The 12,115-nt window shown below is 40.1% G+C and overlaps 1 protein-coding gene across 9 annotated transcripts in view; it reads right to left on the bottom strand.

The window, feature by feature from the left end:
- R3HDM2 (R3H domain containing 2) overlaps window positions 1-12,115 on the bottom strand; it is a 125,398-nt gene that overhangs the window by 35,128 nt on the left and 78,155 nt on the right. For all 9 annotated transcript variants that reach the window (XM_031462250.2, XM_031462255.2, XM_031462256.2 and 6 more), the window contains exons 3-5: window positions 6,896-7,094; window positions 2,389-2,430; window positions 414-500 (exon numbers count right to left, since the gene is read on the bottom strand). In XM_031462250.2, the coding sequence (XP_031318110.2) occupies window positions 414-500; window positions 2,389-2,430; window positions 6,896-7,069 (303 nt within the window). In that variant the 5' untranslated portion in view covers window positions 7,070-7,094. The remainder of the gene's footprint in view (window positions 1-413; window positions 501-2,388; window positions 2,431-6,895; window positions 7,095-12,115) is intronic.

The raw sequence follows: 12,115 nt of genomic DNA, 5'->3' as shown, positions 1-12,115 counted from the left end.
TACAGAAGAGAGTATTTTGTTAATTAAATTGTTTTAGCTTTTGTTCTACCAAAAGGGTTGAGCCCAAGCCTTTTCTGCCAATAATCACAGCCTATGTATAGAGAACTCAAGTTATGCCAGCTGTTCCTGGTGTAAAAATTGCAATGGAAATGGTTCTAACCACCAGAGGGAAAGGGTATGGGTGGGAAAACAAGATCCAGCCCTGGAATCTCCTTGTCTGCATCATCCTGGGTGGCCCAGGTGTGAAGACCTATGCTTCATGCTCTCCCCCGTGCCCTGCTTTACCGTGCCCTGCTTTACTGCATCAGCTTGCTTTGAAGCTCCTTCTACCCGATTTCCAAGCCCAGTGTTGATGCTGTACCACAGTTTAGCAAACTGCCAAACTCAAAAAGTTAGTCTTATACAGGACCTACCTGGACTTCTAGTGGTCCATCAGTAAATGGTGCAGAGGACTCCTCACACACTGCAAGGCTGCGCACCAACTTCAGCTTAGAATTAGACTGAAAAAAATACGCATACACATTCCCTTGGTGGACATCCAGAAAGGTTTCGGCTGAATGAAGGGCATCCTCTTTGGCTCTGATAGTTGCTGCTTCCATTAAATCGGGGTTTTTCCCCACCCCAAACACGGCTTATTCATCAGTTCCTGATTCACTTGAAAGATAATTCTCCAGCTTACAACAGCAGATACATGAAAACAAAAGGGCTACTTTGGACAGACGACAGGAAAACCAATTTGCTTAGCTCTCCTCTCACTCTAGCTCAGTGCTCCAGACTTAGAAGTTTATTGAGAACACACAGCAGCAGAGCCTAGTAGAAAGACTGGATTTAAGAGCCAGAAATCCTAGCTTCAACTCTGGGTTTTGTGCTTATGAGTTATGAGACCCTGAGCAAATTACCTGACCTCTCTGGGACTCTTTTTTTCTCAACAAAAATGGGATAAAAATGCTTATAGGGTTTTGTGAGAATTAGACTTATAAGTATGTAAACGTATGTATCATAAATAGTGCCTAGCATAGAGTAGACAATAAACGCTAAATGACTATAAACCTGAGGTGGCAAGGGTACAGAAAGAACTGTCTAAGAAAAAAATAAAAATAAAGAAACCTTTCTAACATTTGGGATTTAATGTGAAAATAATCCACTTGGTTTACTTCTATTGGCTGGAGAATCCCAAAAAGATCCGAAAACCACTTTACAAATCACTGCTCTCCTAGGGAGCTCCAAAACCAAAAACTATAATGATTCATTAAAAATCTACCTATAAACATTAACTGAAAGTTCTTAGAATAAAATCACAGTTTACAGTGAATACAAAAGCACAAAATATGACATGAGTGTTCTAGGTAGTGCAGTCTAGTGAAAAGAACTTGCAAATCTGAAGAACTGACTTCAAGCCTAGTTCTGCCCCTTACTGAATGTCCTCTGTCAAACTCACTCAAACTCTATAAGCCCAAGTTTCCTCATCTATAAAATGGAGGTAATAACTGTCCTACTTATTTTGAAAAGTTTGGAGGAAGTGAAGTAGCAGAGAACACCCTCTGTTTTAAACTTTAATGCCAAGCCCATCACTGTGGACTAGGCTATATCCGGCAAGCCACAGAGCCGATTTTTCATATACATCACGGTCTTCTTCAACCCCAAGCTACACACTGGCTGGGACAATCCCAAATTCTGCCACTAGTTTTGCTGAGGGAAAGGGGTGAACATCGTTTATTGTTATTTCTGGTGACAATTCTTCCTAATGCAAGACCAGTTTAATATTTTACTGTTCCCCAATTAAAATTAAAAAGATATCACACACTGACACCTATAACACCCTGATAACACTCCTTAAAATGATCTGTGATGTGCTACTTTTATCATATAATGATTAAAAACAACATCTTCCTCCCTGCCCCAACCTAAAAAGTGAACCAAACCAAAACAAAACAAAGCCTGTATTTTTAGGGCATCCAAAAATGTTGAATCACTTCTACTAATGGGGCAGAATTTATCTTAAAGAAAATTTGCATAGCAAGAAAAAATGTTAGGGGTAAAAATAAGAGAGCTAGAGGTGAGTAGAGAAATTGGCATTATAGTGGAATTAGCACCAGTGTGCTCAGGCTTTGCTTGTGGAAGGCTCTGGCTGGGTATCCTTTCAGGTATCAGAAATAATGACTGAACTAAAGATAATGGAGAAGAATAAAGCCTGACCTTCCAAAAGGAAATGTGTGCATGTGCATTCGTGTTTGTGTGTATGTATGCATGGTCACAATTAGGGTACAAAATGCAGGCAAAAAACTTTGTCTATACATAATCCAAATAAACTAGATTATCAGGGATAAGTCCACTTGTGTAGTGTACTACTAGTAATACTAGAAAATAAGCTAGAGAAAGGGCTCTCACCTTGGCTCTTTTCCTGGCATGACCGTGGTTGGATGTCCGCCTCTGTCAGAAGGGGATTAGACAATATTAAAGGTGGGAGAAATCAACACTTAAGTTAAAAGCAATACAAGTTTAAAGAGAAAAAGCACAAACTGTAAAACCATTACAACAGCCAAACTACGATAAGATCCATTTGTTATGGTTGTCCCCTGTGCTACTACTCTAGCAACTGTAATGTGGAACGGACCACAGACCATCTACAGACAAATCATCACTCACCATGAAAATAAAGAATAGAAGGATACTGACTGGTTGGCTTATTTCACAGATTAATAAAAATTACTTTTGGATAAGCCACAAATCCTCTCCTGATTAGGATGCTTCTGGAAATAACACTACTATAGCACGACAGAGTGATTTTTTCCCCCAAGCTTGCTCAAAGGAGCCCCTTTAGCTCATAATGGATATGAAATATGGCCTCTAACCATCGCTTAAAATAACATCTTTATAGAACTATGCATTCAGAGTACTAACTTAAGATACTCAGAAGACCTGACCCCATGGCTGCAAAATGGAATGAAGGCTCTTCTTGCCAACTGCCTACCTCCTGAATATGAGAATTCTTCCAGTTCTAAGCTTCTGGTGGTGGCTTTTACAGCCTGTCTGGGTCAGGGATATAAGATAGGACAGGATAAAAAGAAGGGAGCATGAAGGATATGGACAAGACCTCCAGAGCAAAGGGAAGGACAGTGGGTAAGCAGTAGGGTAGAAGCTGAGGAAGATGAATGAGAGGCTGAGGTGGGATGAGGGGAAGAATGACTAATTCATGTTAAGATTTCTGAATAGCTGAGAAGTCATTTTTGGGGCTTTGGGGAAGAGGTTGGGTAGGGCTATGTGTGGCACTTAGGGCTTCTAAGATGTTTGCAATAGAACTCACTGCCACTGGGGTGTGGAGAAAACTGAGGCTGGTGGGTGGAGGAAAGGAAACAAGACAGAGGCAGAGAACTAGCATGGTCCTGGGTAGGTGAGGATTTCTCTTTCCTTTGCTCTCTTCATTAATTACCAAACAACACTGCTACAATGCAAAACTGAGAACTGCAAAGATGGATGAAAGAGTAAGACACGGTGGATCTGGTCAGTGGCAAGATCAGTTGCAGTAAGGGAAGAGTCATAGTTCAGGAATATGAAGCAGTATTTGTCACCATTTTTTCAAATAAGTAATAACACACAAAAGACACAAACTTTCAAGAGTTACAAGGATAGTATATAGAGTAGTAAGTGTCCTTTCACAACTGCCCCCCAGCTACCTGGATCTCTCCTAAGGATCAACTAGTATTGGATTTCTCGTAATCCTTCCAGAGATCTTTTAAGCATCTATAAGCTTATAGTACATGTGAACACACATTTTTTTAAAAAAACCAAATAGAAGTATATTGCAAACATTGCTCTGAAGTTTGCTTTTAAAGTTTTTTCCCACAAATATCATTCTTCAGAAGAGCTACTGTTTTTCTTAACAGCTGCGTAATATTGCATCGTGTGGCCACACCATAACTTATTTTACCAGTCCCTTACACTGTACCATTTAGGGTGTTTCTGATCTTTTGTTAGTATAAACAATGCTTCAATGACATTGAATACATCAGATATATTGAATATATCTATAAATATGGTATATCTGGAGTCCAATTTAAAATTTTATAAAATATTGCCAAATTACACTTCAAAAAGTTATACCAATTTATAACCCTATAAGCAACGTATGTCTGCTTATTTCCCAGAATGCATAGTTTTCATTTAATAGTCAAACACATATTGAAAGCCTAGTATGTATTAGGCACCATGCTAACTACTGGAGGACACAGAGATAAAAGACACAAACCTTGTCAAAAAGGAACTCATAATCCTGTTGGAGAAGCCAGACAAATAGACAATTACAACATAGTACATTTAGTGCACTACAGAGGTACTCATGGAGTGCTACAGTAACTCAAGTGTCTAACTCAGACCTAGAAGTTCACAAACTTACGTGATCACAAATACTGGGTGCCTACAAGGCCAAAGACATACAGTGGTGAGCCTGAACTGACCTAATCCTGAGCTTATCATTCTGTGAAGGAGACAGACATTAATCAAAGAGCTACACAATATAGACTGCAATGTAAGGTTGTCAAGGAAGGCTCCCTGGAGAAAGACACATCTGGATTGAGTTTTGAAGGATAAATAGGTACTAGACAAACGTTGGCAGGGGGGCTTTGGGGGTAGGAGGAGGTCAGGGAAACAATACCAAGGAGGGCATTCTAGGCAGAGAAAGTACGTACAAAAGCATGCTTTCCCCAAACATTTTGTAACAGGGACCTATTTATAACAGGGACCAGGGAATCAGTTAATGCTGAAGCACAGGATGCCAGAGGTAGATGGATGGCAGGCAAGGGACTAGGTTATAATATGCCATGCTGACAAATCTGGGTTCTTAGCCTAAGGCAATGAGACACACAAAAAGTTTGAAGAGAATTAACACAGTCAGATCTTTATTTCATAACCATCTTTCTAAAGCAGTATGGTAGGTGAATCAGAAGGGATTACAAATATAAAGGCAGAAAGGCTAGCCAGGAGGCCATACCCAGCTGGTTATTTAAAGGACACATCTAAGTTCAGTATGTGTTGTCAGGGTTTGCCCATTCTGAACTAAATCTCAGAACCTGTCTTTTACAGCACTGTTTCCATGCAAAAGATGGTCTGAGTTACAACTGCTGATTCCAAGAATATATATCACACAGTATAGTAATCGAATTCCCTTTTCCTCAACCTTTCTAGCTCTAGTTCCTAACAGGCACTCCCCTGACAGCGTCAGAAAGATTCCTGGGGAGACTTCCAAGGTGTGAGTTGGGGAAGGTAGGAGAAAGAGTAGAACTTTTAGTGCTATTGAAGGCGCACATTTGTAGAAGGGAGAGAGCTTCTGAACGGTGGCCAAAAAGAATGGAGACTTTGAAGAAGCAGCAGGAGCTCCAGTAGATGGCAGCAGCAGCTCCACCTGCTCTGGCAGCAGCAAAAGGAGTCAGAGGGGAGGCTGGCTCCCCTCCCAGCCTCCCACACAACCTTTTTGTATATCCAGGTGAAGATATTCTTAAACCAAGTGAGTATCCATAAGGCATATAAAACCTATAGTCATCCTTTCTTTTCTGCCTATCTTCAAGAAGTATATGCAACAGGAGTTCAGAACACCACTTAAAATAGTCTCCTGAGAATAGAGTAACTTGGACCCCAAAGTTCATTTAATTATCATCTTCCATATAACATGACAGCACAGAATTAAACATTCAACACGTATCTGTCCTGAGGATTTAAAATGCATTGCTGGGTATAGTGGAGGCCAGAAGTACAGCTGGAACAGTGGCAGACTGTCTCCACAAACTCTGGAAGGATGGGTGTGGGGGGTGGTGTGGAATGACAACTCACATGCAAAAGATAACGAAGAAAAGCAGCCAGGACAGAGATCTGGCTGACGGTAAGAGGGAAACAGCACAAAAGCAGGCAGCTAGAGAACAAAATATTCCAGGGAGTTGTCTGATTTTACTTTATCCCTTTATGTTGCTGCTGTCTTAATCGTTAAGGACGACAAGGCCTAGGTGAATTGAATTGTCAAAAAGAATCATGCCTCAAGTTTCCAGACCCTCCAAAATGTTACTGCTACTACTCTTTAAACTAACTTAACTACAATTAGCAGTCTATCTCCTAGGTGTATTATAATAAAGATCAGTCTCACCCCTGGGCAGGAAGAAAAGGATTCATATAATTTGGGCTTGGGAAACAGGAAACTAGTAGTGACCACAGGGAAGAAAACTGGAACAGGTAGGCGAGAGGAGGCTCAGATCCAGGCTGGCTGGGCATCAGAGAAGAGCCCTGCAAGAAGCTGGGCTGGCCCTCTACTGCCATCCTACCTGCGCTGCAGTACGAATTTGGATGGAAAACAACATGGCAACCAACGAGTAAAATTCTTCTTACTTACATTTACCAAGTGGCAAGTTCAGAGACTATTTCTGACCCAGAAAATGCTGACTGCTTTAACACAACCAGGATAAGAATTTAACACTGTGTATAAAGCAAGGCAAATCTAGTTTTAAGAGTTTATTGCATAAGCCATATACAATCAATATTAAGACAGCAACTACATAAAAGGATGAATTAAAATCAGACAACGCTCTGAAATATTTTGTTCTCTAGCTGCCACTGTTTGAATATGTCTTTGTATACAGTTTATTTTTTGATAGTTAAAAAGATATCAAAATGTAGCAAGAACCAGTGTAACTCAGATCCAAATGGATTAGGGAGTTCATTCTGTTTTCTTTAGACATCATGTGGATTCTGACAGAAAGGGAACGAGATATTTCCTGAGAGCTGAAGTTGGGTTTTTAGGGAGAATCACACGTTTGTGTACGTGACTGACTTCCCAGAGATGCCCAATGCCCCCTGTAGTGACATTTCTACTCGGGCAGAAAGAGTGTGCGTATGATGCACTTTTAATCCTTACCTGTGTCTCCTGACGCAAACTGGTATCTTCACTCTCTTTCTCAGTTTCTTCCTTGCTTGGAGCCTTAGATATAAACTTGTTTTTGTTTACAGATTCTTCCACCAGTTTTTTTTCTGATTCTTTCATTATTTCCAGCGTCTCTTGAGTAGTGTTACTGCTAGACATCTTCTTCATAGAACGCAGCAGCCTCTATGGACTCCTGAAGAAACATCAGATGCATTACAGAAGGAGTGCGTCCATACTCACCCATCTGCAGGACTTGCCCCTCACAGTGACGTCTGCAACAGGTTCCCTGGAGCTCAGTAGAGGCATCTTTTGACAAATGCTGCCCCTAGATTAATTTCACTAATTAATTTTTTTCACAAAAAGCTTTACTGAGGTAAAATAGATATAGACTGCATACATTTAAAATGTACAGTTTAATGAATTATGAAGCATGCATACACCTGGGAAACATCACCACAATCAAGACAGAACGTTCGTGACCTCCAAAAGTTTCCTCCTGCGCTTTGGTAAGCCCTTCCGCCTCTTCTCTAACAGCCCTAGCCAACCACTGATCTGCTGTCACTACAGATTAGTCTTTATTTTCTAGAATTTTACATCATACATTATCAGTTTACTCAGCATAATTATGTTGAGATTCACCATGATTCAGTTCTAAAGCAATGTAGTATGAGTCCCCTTGTCGCTTTATTTGCCCTCCCTTGTTCCCTACAGAAGTTTGCTCACATTTTCAGCTTGAGCACTCCACAGAGTTAACTCAGGAGACTCTCTTCAGAAAGAAGGAAAATATAAAGCTCTATTCAATACCAGAGAGGATCACTCTCCTTTCCCAAGGGAGAACTTTCAGAGCTACTACAAACCACAACATTGTTACCAGCTTCAAGTGTCTCCCCCATCAAAAAGCAGCAAAATCAGACAACGGTTACAGAATCTTAAATTCTTTCCTTTATCTTAAAGCAAGCTGAAAAGGCAAGAAGAGAACTTTGTCATCTGTCCTTCGAAAGACTGGGTTTCTCCCTGGGGGAAGAGAGAATCTCTCCTTTGCTACTCATTGTCTGGGTTCAGTCGCTCTAGTGCTTCCCAAAGACGCACAGATTTGTGGTGTCAGGGTGGCTAGCTCTTTATCATTTGCTATTGCTACCTGAGAAATACTGTAACGAAGTCAACACACTAATACAAGCACACACTCAGAAACAGATATTAATGTTCCTTACAGAAATTCATGTCCTCAACAACTGTTGAAGTCAAACACGCTTAGCTTCAACAATGGCTTGTAGAGGTTTCTCCTCACGTGGATTATAAACTGTACTTGAATTGTGAATATTTCTTTCCTTTCTTTAAAAAGATAAGACTGGAAACCCTCCCAGATGTCATGTCTATTCCATGTGACCCTAGAAACCAAGATAAACAATGCTTCAAGAAAACTGTCGTACCAGGTATTTTTTCCTCCTTCAAATCAGTTTAGAGGATAAGACCCAAAATGCTCTTGAGAAGCATGGGTAACCTCATACTGGCATACACTTACCTCGCATAGGACTAGATAAATTCCCTTCAAAAGGCCAGAGAGTCATTCATACAATCATAGTCATACAGCTGAATTTAAAGATGAGAATTACTGGAAGAAACTGACTACAAAAGAAAATGGCTGATTTTTAAAAATTAATTGATTCAGTACCTAGAGGCTTCTATAAAGAGCTATAACCTACAGAGCTCTATGGGCCATTAGCTGTACATGGGAACTACATACACACATATATTGGTTTTTCTTCCCTATGAGTAGATCAAGCCTTCATTCTCCAGTTTGAAGGACAGTGAAACTCAGTATGTGCCTTTTCTATATATCTTGGCTGCGAAACATCAATAAAGATCTGAATTGGAAGAGTTCTTAAGACACAACCTCATGCAATCTCCTCTATCCCCCTCAAAGAAGAACTCCTTTCTGTAAGTTCTGAGAGGGGCCTGCATGTCTCTCCTGGAGAACTCCTGAGGCAGGATCATCTCACTATTCCTTAAATACTCTTACCTGTTATATAGTTGCTTCCTATAATAAGCTATGAGCTGTTTCAGTCTTGATCCTTACTCTGCCTTAGAGTCACACAAAATTAAATTTATTTCTTTTACCATATGATAGACCTTCTATATTTTTCTTTTTCAGGCTTAAATAGCCTTAGATCACTCTGTCAAAGAGAGAAAGTGAAGGGAGGAGAGTAGGGGTATTGGATAAAGGTGGTCAAAAGGTACAAACTTCCAGTTATAAGGTAAGTAAGTTCTGAAGATGAAATACATTATGTGATGACTATAGTTAACAACGCTGAATATATGGTGTATTTGAAAGTTGCTAAGAGAGTAAATCCTAGAAGTTCTCATCACAAGAAAAAAAATTTTTTGTAACTATATGAGGAAATGGATGTTAACTAAACTTACTGCAGTAACCATTTCACAATATATGTATGTCAAGTCACTAAGCAGAACTTATACAGAGCTATATTCAATTATATCTCAATAAAAAAAAAAAGAGAGATGATATGGAAAAATATAAAGCAGCTGGTTGTTGCTTTTTCCAGGATGGGCCTCAATTACCAAATAGATATATCTGTCAAATCAGAATGACAACTTTGCAGCCCCTCTTCATATGTAAGTCAGAAGAGGCTCAACTATATGGACACCTAGACTAACTTCATGGTACCCAAGCACTGTTACTCAGCCAAAGCACTAATAAAAAAAACAACTAAACAAAAAATGATCTTTTGTAACAGCCACCTGTGGAATGTGGTCACATATTCCAACTTAAGTTGTAGGGAGCCATATGGTTTCCTTCATTCACTGGGAAACAGGAAAACGTGAGCCTTAGATTCTTTAAGGCATCCATAAAACAAACAGTGACTAATGCCCTCACCTTTAAGAATTTTGACAGTCATTTCCACTGAGACTACTGGCCCCTTAAAGGGCTGTATAAAACAAAGCAGTTCTTCCTCTGAGGAAAAAGGAAGCAGCAGTCAAGGGAAGAGCACAGCAGTGCACCTCACCAGCTGCCCATCCAGAGCTCCCCTTGCTCCCACATTCAGTCTTGCCCAGATTTTCTTTTGGTGTGGCTGAGGACACGTGATAAGAGAAGGAAGGTAATCCTATCCCCGAGCCCTAGGAGGTGGATCTTAGTTAGCTAGACTAATCGTGGTAATTCTGTTTCCTTTTTGTGACTGGGTTAGGAAGGGGCAAGAGACTCGATCATCACCAGTGAGACACAAGAGACCTTGCTGGGTGGGTGGCTTTAAAGAGAAGCTTCCCATTGCGTTTAGGGAAAAAGAAAAAAAAAAAAAAAAAAAAAAAGCCACTAGAAAAATGGTTATCTGCTGAAGGTAGTCTTTTGTGCAGATGAAGCCTGGACTGCAATAACCTGCCAACAGATGGAAAATGGTGGAGCAGAGAGATTAAGCCAGTAATGACAGGTCAGAGTATTACTATTCTAGAGTCAAGATCTATCAGGAGATATATGGAGCTCAAAACTGTATTTCTTGAGCTAAGGCTCTCTTTTGTTCTCTAAAATGACCTTTAACTACAGTCATTTCCAGCCCTGCAATCTAATGCAGAAGCCTCTCCTTATTCTCGGGGCATAATGATTCCTGGAAACTATTTTTTCTGGGCCCAAACAAAGACAAAAGTTGCAGCCAACGGACAAGACAATTTATTAGGAGGGAAAAAAAAGTTTAAGGAACAAGAATAAAGCCAGTAGATGAGCGTTAAAAGGCAGAGAAGTAATTTCCACTCTGGATGGTTTACTTAGTACAATATAGAGAGGAAATTAAGGATTTGGGAAGTTTTTTGGTGGGAGAAGAAAAAACGAACTATTTCATACGTAACTTGACTAGAACAAAGCAAGACAAGAAGCTCCAGGGAGAGCCTAGATGTGTGCTCCCCTCCAACCTACCTGTGCACATTGTACCTTTCATCTGGGCAAACAGCACAATTTTAAGGCAGAGTGTCTCCTGAGGATACTCAGTGCCGTAAAGCTGCGCAGAGGGGACTGTGAGAGCAGAGGGCAAAGAGAGGGAGTGAGGAAATAGGATGATACAGGGGAGGATGACTGGGAGCCAAGATCTGGCAATTTTTTCAGGGAGAATACTGCATATTCCCTATAAATTTTTTGACTGCCAAGGTAAGTACCTTCCAGAACACAGTGAGACTATATATCCTTCCATCAACGCTATAAACAACTTTCTAGGCATTGTACCAAAAAGAATATATTATGCAGGGGACACCCAGAGACAGTAGGGCAGTTTCATTTTCTCTCTTTTCATCCACGGCCAAGTAGAGAGAATGCAAGCAAGAAGACAATAGCTAGAGGCTAAAAATTCTGACTTACCCTGTGGTAAAAATCCCTGTAAACTTTCCAGTCCTTTTCTAATTTATATGTCAAGAGTAAATTACTCCTAACTGATACTCATATTAAGAAAATATTTAAAATCTACGGCCTCAGGAGAATGGATAAACTGTGGTATATTCGTATAATAGAATACTAGTCAACAATTAAAGACTGAACTTTTGGTGTCTGTTTTCCCCTGAGGACACATGATCAAGTAAGAGGATCTATTCTTGAGCCCTAGGAGGTGACTCTTTATTAGTTAGGCCAACACTGGTAATTCTGTTTCATTTCTGTGATTTGTCTGAGAAGAAACTAGTGATTCAGTTATCACCAGTGAGACATGACGGGACCGTGCTGGATATATGCTGACGTACACAAAAACATGGATGGATCTCAAAACTGTATGGTAAGTAGAAGAAAGTGGATCTCCTTCCCAAAAACCATGTACTATATTAAGTCCATTTATATGAAATTCAAAAACGGGCAAAACTAACCTACAGTGGTTTAAATTAGAAAGTGGTTGCTTAAGGTTTGGGGGTAAAAGATTGAAAAGAGACATAAGGGATCCTTTAGGAGTGATGGAAATATTCTATCTTGTTTGGGGTAGCGGTTACATGGGTGTATACAACTGTCAAAACTTATTAACTGATTAAGATTTGTGCATTTTATTGTATGTTATTTAAACACACACACACACACACAAAAAAAATCCCCTTAGGAGTCAAGACAGTGGGGACAAAACATCCATAGGGTTAAAATGACAGGTTGAAAACAAAACTGTCTAGGTGCTCAGGATGGCAAGCCAATTCTTACACTCTCAGACACTGGAGTTAGGAGAAAAAGAAAAAGCATTAGTG

The sequence above is a fragment of the Camelus dromedarius genome, chromosome 11 (genome assembly GCF_036321535.1).
Source record: "Camelus dromedarius isolate mCamDro1 chromosome 11, mCamDro1.pat, whole genome shotgun sequence".
NCBI lineage: Eukaryota > Metazoa > Chordata > Mammalia > Artiodactyla > Camelidae > Camelus > Camelus dromedarius.
Note: the sequence above shows the minus strand (reverse complement) of the source record. Positions and strands in the feature narration are given on the sequence as shown.